Source organism: Thamnophis elegans, chromosome 17 (genome assembly GCF_009769535.1).
Source record: "Thamnophis elegans isolate rThaEle1 chromosome 17, rThaEle1.pri, whole genome shotgun sequence".
Lineage (NCBI taxonomy): Eukaryota > Metazoa > Chordata > Lepidosauria > Squamata > Colubridae > Thamnophis > Thamnophis elegans.
Genome location: NC_045557.1, coordinates 16,525,975 through 16,545,412, shown reverse-complemented (window position 1 = coordinate 16,545,412; position 19,438 = coordinate 16,525,975). Strand labels below are relative to the sequence as shown.

The window sequence follows — 19,438 nt, the reverse complement described above, 5'->3', positions numbered from 1 at the left end:
CTAACTCTGCCCACTGCCAGCAGTTCAATCCTGAACCAGCTCAAGGTTAACTCAGCCTTCCATCCTTCCCAGGTCGGTAAAATGAGGACCCAGATTGTTGGGGGCAAGAGGCTGACTCTGTAAACTGCTTAGAGGGGGCTGGAAAGTGGCCAAGTGTTCCATCTCTCAGGCTGGGGGGTCAAACAGTACGCCCCTCAGACAGGGTTCGCAATTTGGGAGTCTTCCTGGATCCACAGCTGACTTTTGAACACCATTTGTTGGCTGTGACCAGGGGGGCATTTGCCCAGGTTCGCCTGGTGCACCAGTTGCGTCCCTACCTGAACCGGGAGGCCCTCACAACAGTCACTCGTGCCCTTGTGACCTCTAGACTGGACTACTGCAACGTGCTCTACATGGGGCAGCCCTTGAAGAGCATTCGGAGACTTCAGCTTGTCCAGAATGGAGCCGCGCGAGTGATCGTGGGTGCACCTCGGTTCACCCACGTAACACCTATCCTCCGCGAGCTGCACTGGCTGCCTATTGGTCTTTGGATACGCTTCAAGGCGCTAGTCATCACTTATAAAGCCCTTCATGGTATTAGACCTGGGTACTTGAGAGACCGCCTGCTGCCAATTACCTCCATTAGACCGATCAGATCCCACAGATTAGGCCTCCTCCAAATTCCATCCGCCGGCCAGTGTTGACTGGCGACTACCCGGAGGAGAGCCTTCTCTGTAGCTGCTCCGACCCTCTGGAATGAATTCCCCGTGGAGATTCAAACCCTCACCACCCTCCAGGCCTTCCGCAAAGCCCTTAAAACCTGGCTGTTCCGACAGGCCTGGGGCTAAAGAGCTGTTGCCCCCCCGTCTCGAATGGTATGACTGCTGTGTGTTTTAAATTATGTATTGTTATGTTCTGTCTTTTATTTTTTGTCTGTACCCCCCTTCCCTGATTTGAATTGTGAGCCACCCTGAGTCCCCTTGGGGAAAAGGGCAGCATATAAATGTAATAAAATCAAATCAAATCAAAGCACTGCAAAGTGGTATCTAAGTGCTATTGCTATTGCCCTTCCCACCCCCACAGAATTGCAGGCTGACTGCCAACTGCCAGGAATTCAATTCTCACCAGCTCAAGGTTGACTCAGCCTTCCTAGGTTGGTGAAATGACCCAGATTGTTGGGGGCAAGAAGCTGACACTAAACCGCTTAGAGGGCTGTAAAAGCACAGTGAAGCGATGTATACTGTATTTTTCGGAGTATAAGATGCACCTTTCCCCCCTAAGAGGGTGAAAATTTGGGTGTCTTATACATTGAATGTAGTCTCACCCATCGCCCGCCCTACCCACCGCCCGCCCCACCCACAACCCTTTGGCCTCTGGCTCCCAGCAATTTACCTCCTTGCAGCAAACAGGGGCTTGAAGAGGCTTCAATAAGCTATAGGAATCCCTGCAGCCTGAAACAGCTGATGATTGGGAGAAAGTGAAAGTGAAACTTGCTGTTTGCTCCACCTGGCAAATTCCTGGGAGGCAGATTTGATTTTCCTTGTGCTAATCAGGCTGTTTGCTGCAAGGAGCTAAGTCAACAGCTATAAAGGCCTCTAGAATGTTCAAATTATTAGACTCATTTTTTAAAGACTGCTTTATTATTATTATTGTTCTAGACAACTTAACAAAATGAAGCAGCTTTTTAAAATAAACGCTTGATCTGAAGAGGCCCCGTGCTATTGTTTTAAAAAGTGCTATTCTTTTAAATAGCAGAGAATAGCAATAGCACTTAGACTTATTGTATTTTTCGGAGTATAAGACGCTCTGGAGTATAAGACGCACTTAGATTTTGGGGAGGAAAACAAGGGAAAAATATCTGCCTCTCAGCCACTTGCCTCCTTGCAACCAACAGTAGACGATATACACTGTTTGTAGTGTTATATTTCAGACTATACTTGTACAGATGCTGTTAAAATTAATGTGGCTTTCTGGAAGTATTCGTTATTCTTTCCCGCACCCCAAAAACTTCAAAATTATTCCTCCACTGAATGCAGAAAGAAATGGCTTCCAATGAATGAGGTCTCGGCTATTTTTATTACAGCAATTTGGTTTCACATGGGGATACAAAAGCTCGTGAAAAACTCAGCTGCACAACTATATACACAGAAGGCCGGTGAGTGCAGGCCCGGGGAAGGAAGAGCCCCACCAAGAGCAACGGATGGAGCCGATCCTTGTGCATCCCGCAAGGAGAACGGCATCCAAAGCCTTCCCACCAGCGACAGGAAGTTGGTGCTTCACTTCGTGATGGTGTTTCTGGAGAGAGAGAGAGAGGAGAGAGAGAGAGCGAGAGAGAGCACAATTAGTGGAAGACGCCCCCAAAGTCATCTCCACCCACCCAACTGGGAAAGATCTTTCGGTCGAGTTATTCTCGCGATGCCCTAACCAGGAGGGCCCAACGTTTGCAATTTTTAAGACTTGTGACTTCAACTCCATGCTGACTGGGGAATTCTGGGAGTTGAAGTCCGTAAGCCTTAAAGTCTGTAGAGAGTCTCAATCGTCATCCAGGTCCTGGTTGTCCCAAAGGGGCTTTTTCAGGAAGCAACTGGACTTTCTGTTTTTTTTCTTTGAAGGTGTTTCGCTTCCCATCCAAGAAGCTTCTTCCATTCTGGCTGGATGGTGGGGAATGGAAGGATTTATCCTCCTTGCAGACAGCTGGTCGTTTGCATCCTTTGAGGGAGTCGTTGAGGCCACTTGGACCCTGAGGACACAGATAAACCTCCAAGTGGCCTCAACGACCCTCTAAAACAGTGTTTCTCAACCTTGTCCACTTGAAGATGTCTGGACTTCAACTCCCAGATTTCCCCAGCCAGCATTCACTCAAGCAGGCGATCCTATACCAGTGTTTCTCAACCTTGTCCACTTGAAGATGTCTGGACTTCAACTCCCAGATTTCCCCAGCCAGCATTCGCTCAAGCAGGCGATCCTATACCAGTGTTTCTCAACCTTGTCAACTTGAAGATGTCTGGACTTCAACTCCCAGATTTCCCCAGCCAGCATTCGCTCAAGCAGGCGATCCTATACCAGTGTTTCTCAACCTTGTCAACTTGAAGATGTCTGGACTTCAACTCCCAGAATTCCCCAGCCAGCATTCGCTCAAGCAGGCGATCCTATACCAGTGTTTCTCAACCTTGTCAACTTGAAGATGTCTGGACTTCAACTCCCAGATTTCCCCAGCCAGCATTCAGCTCAAGCAGGCGATCCTATACCAGTGTTTCTCAACCTTGTCAACTTGAAGATGTCTGGACTTCAACTCCCAGATTTCCCCAGCCAGCATTCACTCAAGCAGGCGATCCTATACCAGTGTTTCTCAACCTTGTCAACTTGAAGATGTCTGGACTTCAACTCCCAGAATTCCCCAGCCAGCATTCGCTCAAGCAGGCGATCCTATACCAGTGTTTCTCAACCTTGTCAACTTGAAGATGTCTGGACTTCAACTCCCAGATTTCCCCAGCCAGCATTCGCTCAAGCAGGCGATCCTATACCAGTGTTTCTCAACCTTGTCAACTTGAAGATGTCTGGACTTCAACTCCCAGATTTCCCCAGCCAGCATTCGCTCAAGCAGGCGATCCTATACCAGTGTTTCTCAACCTTGTCAACTTGAAGATGTCTGGACTTCAACTCCCAGATTTCCCCAGCCAGCATTCGCTCAAGCAGGCGATCCTATACCAGTGTTTCTCAACCTTGTCAACTTGAAGATGTCTGGACTTCAACTCCCAGATTTCCAAAATCTTCCGAAATCTGGGAGTTGAAGTCCAGACATCTTCAAGTTGACAAGGTTGAGAAACACTGCTCTAAAAGGATGCAAATGACCAGCTGTCTGCAAGCAATACAAATCCTCCCCTTCCCCACCATCCTGTCAGAGTTGAAGAAGCTTCTTGGATGAGAAGCGAAAACTCTTCAGAAGAAAAGTCCAGTTGCGCCTTGGAAAAGCACCTTTGCAACAACCAGGACCTGGATGATGAATGAGACTCTCTAGAGACTTTTAACTATACAATTTGGGATGAACCCCCTTTGAATGGGCTGGGAGTAGGAATGGATTTCCGGGGGGGGTGGGGAATTGCAGACTACAGGAAACATTTGCACCACTCAGGTGACCCTCCTGAGGACACAGATAAAACCTCCAAGTGGCCTCAACGACCCTCTAAAAGGATGAAAATGACCAGCTGTCTGCAAGGAGTATCAATCCTTCCATTCCCCACCATCCTAGTCAGAGCTGAAGAAGCTTCTTGGATGAGAAGCGAAAACTCTTCAGAAGAAAAAACAAGGAAGTCCTAAAAAAGCCCCTTTGGGACATCAGTCTTAAAGTTGCCAAGATTGAAAACTTCTGGTTTAGAACTTCATCCTATCCAGGGATGTTAGAACCACATCTGGGGTGTTGGACCAACCAGTGAGGAGCCCATAGATTTAGGAGAATCTGGTTTAGAAGGTGAGTAGAAAGGGCGAAGCTCTCGAGATGCCACGTTAAGAGGAATGACTAGAAGAGATTTCAGATGTAAATAGACATCCCTCAAATTCCTTTTCCTGCAGGGGGCCGTGACCAAATTAAGGGGGGAATAAGCACCACTTGGTATGGTCTTTTCCCCCATAATTCTCTGCTTCACTCCCAACAAAAGCAGGAAGGAACATTAGGGAACAGCCAAGCTGATGATTTTTGACTTCAGAGAAGACCATCACTTCTCTTCTCAGAAGCTGGTGACCAGTTGTGAAAGCCATCCTAAGTGCTCCCCACGCATCCTTACGCATTCATGCTCTTCCCGCTGCCACTGAGCACGATGTACGGTGTCTTCTGGGCTTTCTGCTTCTCCTGCAGCAGAGCCACCGTCCCCAGCGGGGTGTCGCTGGAGCTCATCTTCTTCAAGAGCTGGAAAAGAGAGAGAGAGAGAGAGAGCATGGCAACCCATATTCCCTGCACGCAACACGGGAAGATGTAAAAAGTTCTCCTTCTTAAGGGACGATTCCAGACTGAGCTCCCAACTCCTCAGGGGTGGACCTGGTGCCCTTTGCATCACGGTTTCTTCACCCTTTAAGCTGTGAGGACTTGGACTCCCAGAATTCCCCAGCCAGCATGCTTTAAGACAGTGTTTCTCAACCTTGGCCACTTGAAGATGTCTGGACTTCAACTCCCAGAATTCCCCAGCCAGCATTCTGGGGAATTCTGGGAGTTGAAGTCCAGACATCTTCAAGTGGCCAAGGTTGAGAAACACTGCTTTAAGATGCGTGGACTTCAACTCCCAGAAATCTGGCACTTGAAGGCCATGCGTCTTAAAATGGCCAAAGCTGAGAAATTGTCAGGTCCTCATAGATCCCTATCGGGACGCTGCCATTCTGGCGGGTGGGGGGGCCTGGGTGACATGATTTTATTCCTGGTCTTTCCTTAAACTTTGACGTATCTTCCTGGGAATGGGGAGGGAGGAGCCTGGGGCTATTTTGGCACCTGAGAACAGCTTCTTATCTCCTTTTCAGCTGGAGGTTCTCACAACTTCACACCTGTGGACCGGCTCACTTTCGGATTGGGCAGAAGGGAGGGGTTTCTACGACGTTTAACGTAATGGTTTTGAGCGGGAACTTCAGATCCTGCCTATCCTTCTTGCTATCCCCATCTCCCAAGAAACGTTCCTTTTGAAAGGCTGCCTGTTTGAAGAGTTCTACGCTCTTGAGGGTGATAGCAGAGACACTGGTCCCTATCTTATTTACATTCTTGTGTCTGTAACCTTTAGTTGGGCAAAATGTAGGGATTGTAGGGATCTTTGAGTTCACTTCAGAGGCTTGGCCGTTTTTGGGCAGCTGGGTCAAAGCCACCTTCAATTGGAGAGGTATCTACGAGACCGTCTTCTCCCGCACACCTCCCTAACACTGATAAGATCGCACAGGATGGGCCTTCTCCAGGTGCCATCAGCTGGACAATGCCAGCTGGCGACGCCTCGGAGTAGGGCCTTCTCTGTTGCCGCTCCGGCCCTATGGAATGAGCTACCCCCAGAGATCCGGACCCTCCCCACTCTCATGGCCTTCCGTAAAGCTATCAAAACCTGGCTTTTCCAGCAGGCCTGGGGCAGTTGACCTCTTGATTGAGGTCCAGCCCCGCTTAGACTGGGTGCATGTTGTGTTTCTTTTAATTTGTTGTGTCTTATTTGTTTTAATCCTTTTTAATATTTCTTATTTCTGTAAGCTGCAATCCTCCGGGATTGGGCTGCCTATAAATTCAATACATGGAAATGGAAATAGAAATGGAGAGAGTCTGGATGAAGGGATGGAGAGGACCGGCTGCTCCACAGGAAGACTTCACCTGCCCTGCCCCCCTCATCACTCACCGCTTCCTCGTCCAGTTTCTTCATGCGCCGTTCAGTCTTCATCTTCCCAGAACCTTTGCCATGGAAGCGGTGAGACAGCTGGCGGAAGGCCTGGCACACAAAGACACCTGGTTAAAAGGAAGACAGACTCCAACGCAGTAGGGTGGGCACTGAGGCAAAGGAAGGCGGCTGCGGCTTTTGGTCTACGTAGTGATGTGGTGACTATGGTCTAAGGCAGTGGTTCCCAAACTTGGCAACTTTAAGACTTGTGGACTTCAACTTCCAGAATTCTCCAGCCAGCAGAGCTGGCTGGAGAATTCTGGGAGTTAAAGTCCACAAGTCTTAAAGTTGCCAAGTTTGGGAACCACTGGTCTAAGGGTAAAGGCAATGGGCTAGAAACCAGGAGACATGAGTTCTAGTCCTGCCTTAGGCATGAAAGCCAACTGGGTGACTTTGGGCCAATCACTAGGAGTCGTGAGTTCTTGAAAGTCAACGGGGTGATTTTGGGCCAATCACCAGGAGATGTGAGTTCCAGTGCAACCAATTGGATTGGTTTTGCATGGAAAATAGGCAGGGGGGGGGGGGGGAAGCAGTGTTAGGTATCTCTGCCAGCTTGAATTTGTTGTGAAGTAATAAAGGCAAGATAAAAATCAAATAATAAGACAGACAGCTCCAAACCATTTTGATCTTTGAAAGAGGCATCCACCAAATCTTAAAAATCTGATTCTTACAATAAGAGTGGATTCATTTGGAATAACAAAGGCAACAGCAGCATTAGCAGCAAAGGTTCTGCCCTGGGGGGGCAGGGGGGGGGGAAGTGTTAAGCCCACCCCCCTTTGGAAAAGGCCCCTGGGGGTGGGGTGGGGGGTTCCCAGTACCTCTTTGGGGGTGAGTTTGCGTCCCGTCTCGTCCACATATTCGATCTTCACGTCCGGCTTGTAACCGTCTTTTTCCTTGAAGTCCTGAGTGAATCCCCGATATTCCTCTCGCCGGCTGTATTTATCATCGATGGCCCTGGGGGCGGGACGACACGCAGCGGTCTCACCTTCCCTGGCAATTCCATTGGCTGAGCCAAAGGAGGGAGCAGATGCTGGATGCACCCCGCACACACACACATAATACACCTCTCATTTCTGTACACACAACGCAGGTATAGTCCTCGACTTACGACAATTGGGAAGAAACTTCCCGTTGCTAACCAAAGGGGGTTAAAGGAGGCCCACCTGGTTTTACAACTTAGTTTGCCATGTTGTTAAAGTCAGCCGCTGCAGGTGAGTCATGTGGCCATTAAACGAATCGGGCTTCCCCCCATTGACTTTGCTGGTCGGAAGTTGGCTGGGAAGGTCACAAATCGTGATCATAGCAATAGCAATAGCAGTTAGACTTATATACCGCTTCATAGGGCTTTCAGCCCTCTCTAAGCGGTTTACAGAGTCAGCATATATTTCCCCCACAGTCTGGGTCCTCATTTCACCCACCTCGGAAGGATGGAAGGATGAGTCAACCCTGAGCCGGTGAGATTAGAACCGCTGAACTGCAGATAACAGTCAGCTGAAGTGGCCTGCAGTACTGCACCCTAACCACTGCGCCACCTCGGCTCATAGCAATAGCAGTTAGACTTATATACCGCTTCATAGGGCTTTCAGCCCTCTCTAAGCGGTTTACAGAGTCAGCATATTGCCCCCAACAACAATCCGGGTCCTCATTTTACCCACCTCGGAAGGATGGAAGGCTGAGTCAACCCTGAGCCGGTGAGATTTGAACAGCCGAACTGCAGAACTGCAAGTCAGCTGAAGTAGCCTCATGAATCATGTGACCCCGGGATGCTGCAACTCGTCCTAAATACCTGCCGGTTTGTGAGCACCTGAATTTTTGATCCGATGAGACTGTGGAGATGCTGCATCCAATCTCAGTGTGAGGACCAGCTGTGAGTCCCTTTACTCACTCCTGTTGTAACTTTGAATGTTCACTAAGTGAATGGTTGTAAGTCAAGGACTAGGGTGCAGTACTGCAGGCCACTTCAGCTGACTGCTATCTGCAGTTCAGCGGTTCAAATCTCACCGGCTCAGGGTTGACTCAGCCTTCCATCCTTCCGAGGTGGGTAAAATGAGGACCCAGACTGTGGGGGCAATATGCTGACTCTGTAAACCGCTTAGAGAGGGCTGAAAGCCCTATGAAGCGGTATATAAGTCTAACTGCTATTGCTATTGCTATTCTTGGTCCAGCCAGAACCATCTCTGCCCTCTAAACTTAACTTTTGATTCAGTTATTTGGCATGGGGAGGTTAGATACCCAAAAGTAACCACAGAAAAGAAGGAGAAGCTTACTGCCAATAAAAGCGAGAAGTAGAAAATAAAAGAGAGTAATAACAACACATAAATAATAACTGATAAAATGATTTCAAATCTATATACTGTATTTTTCGAAGTATAAGACGCACCTTTTCCCCTCAAAATAGAGGATGAAAATCTGGGTGTGTCTTATACACTGAATACAGCATTTCTGGCCTCCGGAAACCCCGCCCCCTTCGCAAAAATGGCCGTGCAGAGCCTTCGGGAGGCTTTTAGAGAGCTCCTGGGGGCTGGGACGGCAGAATTGAATGAAAAACAGGGAATTTTTGTGCTCGTTTTGGCCCCCCAGCCCCCAGGAGCATTCTATAAGCCTCCTAAAGGCTATGCATGCCCCCCACTTTTTTTTTTTTTTTTTCAAAAAACGGGCCTGTTTTTGTGAAAAATGGGTCATTTTGGGGAGATCTGCAGAGTGCAAAAACTTTTTTCTTTAATTTGCCTCTTCAAAATCTTGGTGTGTCTTATACTCAGAAAAATACAGTATATAAAAGTGTGTGTGTGTGTGTGTGTGTGTGTGTGTGTGTGTTCCAACATAACTCTGGAAAGCCTTGAGCAATTTCAAGCAAACTTGGTACACAGCTTACTTACTCTCTCGAAACAAATACTGTGAGGGTGAGGGTAAGGCAGCCCTAGCACACCTCGGTGTGTGTGTGTGTGTGTGTTCTGTTAAGATACAGCCTGTTGTGCCTTAAAATGGCTTCTACTGTACTGCCTTAAAATGGCTCCTACTGTGCAGCACAGTGGAGTTGTAACGGCTTCACAGTACTCCACCAGGGGGCTCCCTCTGGTAAGGGGGAAAATCCAACATTAGAAATTACGTTTGGTCCTCACATTTCCCTCCTATAAATAAACACCTGGGCAATGCCAGGTTATCAGCTAGTAATGAGATAATAAATGAATAATGAATATAACTATGAAATGAAATATGAAACAAATGAATCAATACAGAAAGGAATCATAAAACGGTGCCAGGGAGACCTTCTCTCTCTCTCTCTCTCTCTCTCTCTCTTGCCCACTTACATCTTGTCCTCAATGCAATAAACAGCCGAGGGCAGCGACTTGTTGGGCGCCTTCACCCGTGCCACCTTCTGCACCGTGGTCTCCAGCAAGCCTGGTGAAAGGAGACCAAGGGGAAGCCTGGTGATCCACACATCCGGCAACGGATCAACCAAGGGAGGGGCAAGGAAGGGCATCTCCTGGTTTGGACCCAGGGCACTGTCCGCCTTACCTTTGTTCTGGCACAGCATCAAGGCGGCGGCCAGGCCCCGGTTGACGATGGGCTCCTCATCCAGGATGGTGGTGGAGGAGGTGGAGAACTGCAGACCAGAGGAAGAGAGGTTTGATCACAGCCAGCATCCTTCAAACAAGCCTGTCAGGCCTGCAGCCGTCTTTTCTTTTGGCTGCCACACTTTCTATTATTCTACTATGCCTTTTCTATGGTGGGAAAATGGGATTGTATGGAGTTAGATGCTATGTAGCCATAACAACGTTCTTTCTAGAAAGTCAAGGTCATCCTTTGTCTCTGCACCTCTGCACCTGACCGGAACTGGATGGGTGGAAGCTGCCAGAATGGCAGTGGGAGATTGGACCATGGACTTGTGGGTGTGGGGGCAAGATCTTGAACTTCCAACTGGGTGGGGAAAATAGGGAAGCTTTCAGATTCGGGTTTTCCCAGCTGTGCCAACATGGCTCTCTCCATCAATGGGAACTTTGAAGAATCCTTTGCCTTGGACTCTGATTTAATTTTGGATGCTATTTGGAACCCTGACATAGCCAACGCCATCCTCCTGATTTCCTTGGCCTGCTCGGGCATGGTTGAGGACTCTGAGAGTTGAAGCCATCTGGAGCAGCAGTTCTCAATTTCGACAACTTGAAGACGGGTGGACTTCAACTCCCAGAGTTCCCCAGGCAGCAGCAGAGAATTCTGGGAGTTGACGTTTACCCTCCTTAAAGGGGGTGAAGATGGAGAAGCAGTGATCTAGCCCCACTTACATCCTGCTGGTGCTTCTCTTCATCCAAGTTGACCATGCTCCAGCCAATGTTCTCCTCGCCATCCGAGTCGGAGCCGCCGGTGGCTGACCTCTCGTCGTCACGTTCAAAGTCCTGGGAGGGGGGGGGAGAGTGGAGGAGGGGAGACATGTTCTGTGGAACCCAGCTGGCCACGCAAGAAAACCAGTTTTGAACCAGCTACAGCTTCCAGATCCTTTCCCAGGGCAGCCCCACGTGCAACTCATGGCAGTAGTCAAGACGGGAGGTGACTACAGTGTGGGTGATTGTGATTAATGCCACGCCTCTCAAAAATGTGTCCTTCTACCCTGCTTTCTAAAGTAGTCTCCCTGCCCCAGACGGTTTTACCAGAAGTTCTTCCTGCTCCTCCCGGTTCCCGGCCAGCCCGTAAGTGGGGATCTCCCCCAGCGTGCGGCAGAATTCGGAGGTGGCATTGAAGACAATGGCCCCCTTCTTCTCGAGCTCAGCATCGTCCTCCTGGGTCCGGCTGCGCCCCAGGGTCCGCACGATTTCGACCACCTGGAAAGGCCAGTGAAAGGTGAGAGAGGTCAACCTTAGGGCATCAACAAGGTTGGACTTGTGTCCGAGGAGCTGGCAGAGAGAGAGGGAGGGAGGGAGGGAGAGAGAGAGGGAGGGAGGGAAGGAGGGAGGGAGAGAGAGAGGGAGGGAAGAGGAAGGGAGAGAAGGAGGGAGAGAGGCTGGGCCATCTGTCAGCCCCCGGATGGAGAGTCAACAGCCCCCAGGTCTGGAGGTGGGTGATGAGGAAGAGGAGGAACAGCTGAGTCTAGTGCCTGATGCGTGAATGCGCAGAAGGCAGAGGAGAAGAGAGCAGTGGGAATCTATGGGCTGGTCCTTGGGATGGAAGAGCCAACACTGCTAGCGAAGCCCCATCCGAGCTCTGGGGACAAAAGGCCGGGGGCAGAGATGAATAGATGTGACAGACAAATATTCATCTCCCAGCTTGTCAGCCACTTATAGTGCACATTTCCGAATCGTGTCTGAAAATTATCGGAATTCTACTTGGAATCTGCAGCTCCTTCTAAGCGTGTGTGCGTATGTGTGTCTGCTGCTGGAAGAAAGCCAGCGCACCTTCCGGGACTCCCTTTGCAGGGGGGAGTGAGAGAAAGAGAGAGACTGCGTGGAATGTCAACACGGAGAGTTGATCCAAGGCAACAACAGGTGGGGCAGTTTGAAATGTAGAGAGGGAGGCTGGGGACGGGTGGGAGGGGAGAGCCGCTCCGTTGTGCCCCACTTCACGTGGCAAAGGCTCCGCGCGCCCCTCACCTTTTCACCGCTGTCCTTCAGCAGCTGGATCTGACGCAGTTTCCGCCCCTTCTCCAGCTGTTTCTGCAGCTCCATCTCGGCCTCGTCTTCCTCCAGCACAGGGGGAGAGTGGGGGCCTTCCATGGCATCCTCTGCCCACACGGGGGGGGAAAAGACAGTTTGCCTTGAGGGCCCAGTCCAGGCTTGACCCGGGTTCCTCCTTGGCTTAAACACCAGCAATGCTCAACAATGGCTGCCAGAGAGATTAATCGTGGGGTCCCCGGTGCTCCCCGAGCTTGGATGTTGCCTTCCAGATGTTTCATTATCCAACTACCGTATTTTTCAGAGTATCAGATGCACCAAGGTTTTGAAGAGGTAAATTAAAAAAAAGGTTTTTGCACTCCCTCAAAACCTTGGTGCGTCTAATACTCCGAAAAATATGGTAGTTGGATAATGAAAACCCTCTGCAGGTTTTTTTTGTGAAAAATGGGGCATGCAGAGAGTTTGGGAGGCTTGCAAAGTGTCCCTTGGGGGCTGGGGGGAAACGAGCAAAAAAAGGCCCGTTTATTGTTTGTTTTTGCCCTCCCCAGCCCCCAGGAGCATTTTGCAGGCCTCCCAAACCCTCTGCACATCCATTTTTGCAACGGGGCGGGAAGCCAAAAATGCTGTATTCAGGGTATAAGATGCACCCAGATTTTTACCGTCTTTGGAGGGGGTGAAAGGTGCGTCTTATACTCCGAAAAATACGGTAGGTAACACCATCAGAGTGAGTGAGTTTTGAGTTTGTCCATTTATATATAGTAGCTTGCCACGCCAGTATTGGAGGTGGTTTTCTGCTTGGGCAGCCCTTGAAGAGCATTCGGAGACTTCAGCTCGTCCAGAATGCAGCCGCGCGAGCGATCGTGGGTGCACATCGGTACACCCACGTTACACCTATCCTCCGCAAGCTGCACTGGTTACCGATTGGTCTCCGGATACGCTTCCAGGTGCTAGTCGTCACTTATAAAGCCCTTCATGGTATTGGACCTGGGTATTTGAGAGACCGCCTGCTGCCAATTACCTCCCAAAGACCCATTAGATCACACAGGGTTGGCCTCCTCCGGGTTCCGTCTACCAGCCAATGCCATCTGGCTACTACCCAGGGGAGGGCCTTCTCTGTGGCAGCTCCGGCCCTTTGGAACGAACTCCCCGCAGAGATTCGGACCCTCACCTCTCTCCAGGCCTTCCGAAAAGCCGTTAAAACCTGGCTGTGTCGGCAGGCCTGGGGTTGATGAGTTCCCCTCCCCTCCCGATCTGTGTGGCTGTTGGTTGTTTTTTAAATGCCTGTATTTGTAGTTTTTTGTGTTCCACTTTCCCTCCTTGGGTTTGTGCGCCGCCCTGAGTCCCGCTGGGAATAGGGCGGCATATAAATAAAACGAAACCTAAACATAAACCTAAACCTTGGTGGTTCCTTGTTTAAGGTACTGTTTTCTGCCTGTTTGTCTGGTGTTAATCCCTGCTTATCTAGGTGGGGATATTTCTGGTCTGATGATGTTACCTAATTGGAAATGTCTTCACAAAGACAAGCGACTCCGGGAGCACCAGCCAGAGGTTAACTCTGAGCGAGAGAGATTGTCTTCTACCAAAAATAGGAAACTGCTCAGTGCCTCCTTCCTTCTCACCCACATCAATCATCATCCGCAAGAGTGCTTAGACTTATATCCCGCTTCACAATGCTTTTACAGCCCTCTCTAAGCGGTTTTACAGAGTCTGTCTCTTGCCTCCAACAGTCTGGGTCCTCCTTTTACCCAGCTCGGAAGGACAGAAGGCTGAGTCAACCTTGAGTGGGTCAGGATCAAACTCCTAGCTGTGGGAAGAGTTTGTTTGCAATTCTGTATTCTAACCATGGAGAGGGAGGGAGGGAGCGTGGGAAGGAAGAAGGGAAAGGGAAGGAAGGAAGGAAGGAAGGAAGGAAGGAAGGAAGGAAGGGCAGTAGTACTTAGACTTATATCCAACTTCACAGTTCTTTTACAGCCGTCTCTAAGTGGTTTACTGAGTCAGCTTCTTGCTCCCAACAATCTGGGTCCTCCTTTTACTCAGCTCAGAAAGATGGAAGGCTGAGTCAACCTTGAGGTGGTCAGGATCGAACTGCTGGCAGGCTGGAGTCAGCCTGCAATCCTGCATTCTAAGCCCTGAGCCACCGCGACTCTTACAGAATAAGAACCGAGGTGGCGCAGTGGTTAGAGTGCTGTACTGCAGCCATTTCAGCTGACTGTTATCTGTAGTTCAGCGGTTCAAATCTCACTGGCTCAGGGTTGACTCAGCCTTCCCTCCTTCCGAGGTGGGTAAAATGAGGACCCAGATTGTTGTTGGGGGCAATATGCTGACTCTGTAAACCGCTTAGAGAGGGCTGAAAGCCCTATGAAGCGGTATATAAGACTAACTGCTATTGCTATTGCTAGTTGCAAGAAAAAGTATGTGAACCCCTTGGGATTACGTGGAGTTTTGCATGAATTGGGCATAAAATGTGCTCTGAACTTCATCTAAATCACAACAATAGAAAAACACAGGCTGCTGAACATAATACTACACAAACATTAGATGTTGCCATGGTTTAATTGAACATAACATGTAAACATTCACAGTGCAGGGAGGAAAAAGTATGTGAGCCCCTAGCCTAATGACTTCTCCAAGAGCTAATTGGAGCCAGGAGTGAGCCAACCTTGACTCCAATCAGTGTGATGATATTGGATGACAGCTGTCCTGCCCTTTAAAAACACAAACCTGTTTTGGGTTTACTGGTTTCAAGAAGCACTGTCTGATGTGAACCATGCCTTGCAGAAAAGAGCTCTCAGAAGACCTACGATCAAGAATTGTTGACTTGCATGAAGCTGGAAAGGGTTACAAAAGGATCTTCAAAAGCCTTGATGTTCATGTGTCCACGTTAAGACAGACTGTCTACAAATGGAGAAAGTTTAGCACTGTTGCTACTCTCCCTAGGTGTGGTCGTCCTGTAAAAATAACTGCAAGAGCACAGTGCAGAATGTTTCATGAGGTAAAGAAGAATCCTAGAGTGTCAGCTAAAGACCTACAGAAATCTCTGGCACATGCTAAAATTTTTGTTGACACATCTACAATAAGGAAAACATTAAACAAGAATGGAGTACATGGGGGGACACCACGGAGGAAGCCACTGCTGTCCAAAAAAAAATATTGCAGCACGTTTGAAGTTTGCAAAAGAGCACCTGGATGTTCCACAGCACTACTGGCAAAATATACTGTGGGCAGATGAAACCAAAATGGAGTTGTTTGGGAAAAACACACAATACTATGTGTGGAGAAAAAAAGGCACAGCACACCAACATCAAAACCTCATTCTCACTGTAAAACATGGCGGAGGGAGCATCATGGTTTGGGGCTGCTTTGCTGCCTCAGGGCCTGGACGGATTGTTGTCACTGATGGGACAATGAATTCCAGGGTTTATCAAGACATTTTGCAGGAAAACGTACGACCATCTGTCCGCCAACTGAAGCTTCGCAGGGGATGGGTGATGCAACAGGACAATGACCCAAGGCATACAAGTAAGTCAATACAAAAATGGCTTCAACAGCACAGAACACGCCCTCTGGAGTGGCCCAGTCTGAGTCCTGACCTCAACCCGATTGAAATGCTGTGGCATGACCTTAAGAGAGCGATTCACACCAGACATCCCAAGAATATTGCTATACTGAAAGAGTTTTGTGAAGAGGAGTGGTCCAAAATTACTCCAGATCGTTGTGCAGGTCTGATCTGCAACTACAGGAAACGTTTGGTTGAGGTTATTGCTGCCAAAGGAGGGTCAACCAGTTATTAAGTCCAACGGTTCACATACTTTTTCCTCCCTGCACTGTGAATATTTACATGTTATGGGGGGGGGATATATAATATGTGTTAGATTTTAAAGTAACGCGACTGCACTTGTATACTGTTGCTCTTTAATTCCAGTGTAAAAATAGGACAAGCTGAATATATTAATAGATAGTAGAAATACACCGAAGGGAGGAGTAGAGGGATAGAAGAAAGAGGGGTAGAGAGGGTGGGAGAGAGGACTGGAGGGAGGGGGAGAAGGAAGGGAGGGAGTGTACCGGGAGAGGGGAGTGGTAGAGGGGGAGGAGAAGTAGGGTAGAGGGGAATGATGGAGGGAAGAAGGAAAGTTGGAGGGGGGCGAAGGAAAGGGTGTATGGAGGGTCGAAGAGGTACATTGGGTTTCTATTATGGGGGTATTGTTGACAAGAGGAATGGCTGTGTTTATTGTTTAATGTTATATGGCCCCGGTTCTGCACAGTATATATGTGACTGTACGAAAATGAAAATGGAAAATAAAAACACATTTACACACACAAAAAATATATATATATATATATATTTACATGTTATGTTCAATTAAACCATGGCAACATCTAATGTTTGTGTAGTATGATGTTCAGCAGACTGTGTTTTTCTATTGTTGTGACTTAGATTTATTATTATTTTTAAAAAAATATTAAAATTGGACTTAGATGAAGTTCAGAGCACATTTTATGCCCAATTCATGCAAAACTCCACGTAATCCCAAGGGGTTCACATACTTTTCTTTGCAACTGTAGATCCAGATTGAATCCACTCCAGATGCCATTTGGTTCCCCCAGCATTTGAATTCCAGCGATACTCACCATCCTCACTGCTGATCTCCATTTTTTCTACCCGGATGTCATCTGACTGGATCAGCTGCTCTCCTGCTCTGTTTCTGCTGCTGACCAGGGATCCCTCCTCCTCTTCCTCCTCCTCCTCCTCTTTCACAGGCGCCCGCCGTTTACCTCGGCCCCGGATCCTAGGGAGGCAGGACGAAGTGGGTCAGGCATGAGAAGAAGGGGCCGAAGAAGCTTCCCACCCGTGATCAAGATGGGGCTGACCTGGGTTAAGGCCTTCACAGCGTAACACCTTAACTGCCACCCACGTTGGCTCAGGGATTTGTGTGAACCCAGCTCCTGCCATCAAGCATCCCCGTGCGCGCAAGGGAGAGAAAGGCCCGGAGACACAGCTGTTCCCCTCTGCCAGTTTTCTGGCCTGAAGGAACACAACAGCAGGCATGGGAGGACAGCCACACCCCGTGGCTGTGTCCACACAGTCTTCACTGGGTGTGAAGGATTTGGATGCTAACCTGAATTTGACCTCTTTAATGCAGTGGTTCCCAAACTTGGCAACTTTAAGACTTGTGGACTTCAACTCCCAGAATTCTCCAGCCAGCTCTGCTCTGCTGGCTGGAGAATTCTGGGAGTTGAAGTCCACAAGTCTTAAAGTTGCCAAGTTTGGGAACCACTGCTTTAGTGGAATTGAGATTCTCTCGGGGTCCAATTGTGCAAACTTCGGTGAATTCTCAAGACAGAGGGTGGGGTTTCAAACCCTGCCTAGGGCCATTCCTTTAAACCAGCAGTGTCGCACTCGGGGTCCGTGGGCTGCATTTCCAGGATGGCCCCACAGCCCGCGATGTGGTCTGATCCGTCCCTTGGGGCTGGTCCTACAAAATTTAAGAGGCTGGCCTGCATCACTTCGGCCCGGTCTACCCAGTGCGAAGAGGAAACATGCCAGCAGTTTGGGGAGTGGTGTCAAGCTGGCCACACCCACCCAGTCAGCCACGCCCCCCCAAGGTCAACCACAGCCCTGATGTGGCCCTCAAATGAAATTGTTGTGGCCCGCCAGCAGCCAGTGGGGCTGGAAGCAGATTCGGAGAGTGAGGAGGTTGGGGAGGAAGGTGGGCCAGTCCTGGAGTCTGGGGAAGGCTCTGAGGAGGGCTCTGTGTCGGAGGCAGAGAGGGGGCCAGGGCCGTCCAACAGTTATCAGCTGCCTTCGGAGTCGGACATCAATGGGGCAGAAGAACAACTGGAGCCTGTTCCCAGTGTGCCCATGTGCAGAGTGTCCAGATGAAGGGAACAGCCAAAGAACAGGGGTGGATTTGGGAGTAAGGCCACAGGTGGACGATGAATGGCCCCTCCCAGAGGGAATAAAAGAGGAGTGAAAGGGGAGTGGAGTTTGCAGGAGACAATTTCTTCACTTAATTGGTTCGTGACTCTCCGAGACTCCTGGCCAAGTTCTGGAGAGATCGGCCTGGCAGCTCTCCAAGCCAGATAAGGTCTGTGACTGTAAATCCTCCCTTGAAAGACTTTGCTAGAGGTGAGTGAGCAGAATTCACAGTCAATTAATAGAAGGAGGTTTTTTTGGAACAAGGAGTTTGCTTCAGGCTCTTGGGAAGCCTTGGTCAGAACAGAAATTGAGATTGACACCCCTGCTCTACCCCTCTTCCACCCCTCCCAAGCAGCCACGTGGCTGACCTGGACCCGAAATCCCGCTCGTTGCTCTCGATGCCGAAGGGCATCAGGTCGTCAGCCTTAACCGGCTTCTCCTTCTTGCGTATCTTCTTCACCCGTCGCCTCGTCTTCTTGAAAGTGGTCTGCAGAGGAGGAGAAGGCAGGCTAGGAGTCCCGCAGGGCGGTCCCTTGGGCTGAGCCCCCCGCTACCCAAACGGCCCCACTGGCACCCGCCTCCCAGCCCCTTCCAAGGTGAAGAGTCCAGGCCGCCTGGACAACCCCATCCGGGCTGGGCCCCTTTCTCTGCCACCCCAGCTGCCAGCCTCTGGGGTCTGCCTCTCCCAACCCTTGGGGGTGTCTCTCCCACCCTACCATCTCTTCTGGGGTGAAGTACTCCGAGGCCAGGTGGAGGCTGGGCAGGTCCAACGACTGGGCCCGACTCTGCAGGCTCTCCCGGATATTTTGCAGCTCCCGTTCCCGGGAGCCGTCCGCCATTCCCACCGCATCCAGCTTGAAGGACTTCTTCCTCTCCCCTTCGATCTCTTCGTCATACTTGGAGAGGACACCCTTGTGCTTGAACTGAGGGGAGAAAGCGGGGGTGACTCACAGGGGGCTTTGGAGGGAGGATATGGGGCTCAAGGCAACCAGCCGGGCTCTGCTTTTTGGGCCCAAACATCTGGCTGCAAAATGGCGGCTCGGCTGGACACCCGGGGCCTTGGCTGGGCTCAAGTAGCAGATCCGGCCAGAAACCCCAATCGGCAAACCCCAAGGGCCGGGTTCACACCCAAATGACAAAACCATGTTCCATGCAACAGTGAATGTTTGCCTGAACCATCGGATCTGGCTCTGGGTTCCCTCTGCGATGGGCAGTTAGAATGCAGTCCTGCAGGGCTAACTCATGGCTCACTGCTAGCAGTTTGATCCTGACCGGCTCAAGTTCGACTCAGCCTTCTGTACTTCTTAGATAACCACCTTAGATAAGTCTAAGTGCTAATGCTATTTTCCTTCCTTCCTTCCTTCCTTCCTTCCTTCCTTCCTTCCTTCCTTCCTTCCTTCCTTCCATCCATCCATCCATCCATCCATCCATCCATCCATCCATCCATGGTGCACAATGGTTAAAATGCACTATTGCAGGCTAATTCTGCCCACTGCTAGCAGTTCGATCCTGACTGGCTCAAGGTCGACTCAGCCTTCCGTCCTTCCGAGGTG

The 19,438-nt window shown here is 49.8% G+C and overlaps 1 protein-coding gene across 1 annotated transcript in view; it reads right to left on the bottom strand.

Moving 5' to 3' along the window:
• Nucleotides 1–2,036: 2,036 nt before the first annotated feature.
• SART1 (spliceosome associated factor 1, recruiter of U4/U6.U5 tri-snRNP) overlaps nt 2,037–19,438 on the bottom strand; it is a 37,942-nt gene continuing 20,540 nt past the window's right edge. Inside the window, exons 9-20 of the mRNA XM_032233994.1 lie at nt 18,602–18,808; nt 18,254–18,372; nt 16,598–16,755; nt 11,948–12,078; nt 11,012–11,182; nt 10,649–10,759; nt 9,885–9,972; nt 9,677–9,767; nt 7,187–7,322; nt 6,330–6,419; nt 4,761–4,882; nt 2,037–2,274 (exon numbers count right to left, since the gene is read on the bottom strand). Coding sequence (XP_032089885.1) covers nt 2,256–2,274; nt 4,761–4,882; nt 6,330–6,419; nt 7,187–7,322; nt 9,677–9,767; nt 9,885–9,972; nt 10,649–10,759; nt 11,012–11,182; nt 11,948–12,078; nt 16,598–16,755; nt 18,254–18,372; nt 18,602–18,808 — 1,443 coding nt within the window. The 3' untranslated portion in view covers nt 2,037–2,255. The remainder of the gene's footprint in view (nt 2,275–4,760; nt 4,883–6,329; nt 6,420–7,186; nt 7,323–9,676; nt 9,768–9,884; nt 9,973–10,648; nt 10,760–11,011; nt 11,183–11,947; nt 12,079–16,597; nt 16,756–18,253; nt 18,373–18,601; nt 18,809–19,438) is intronic.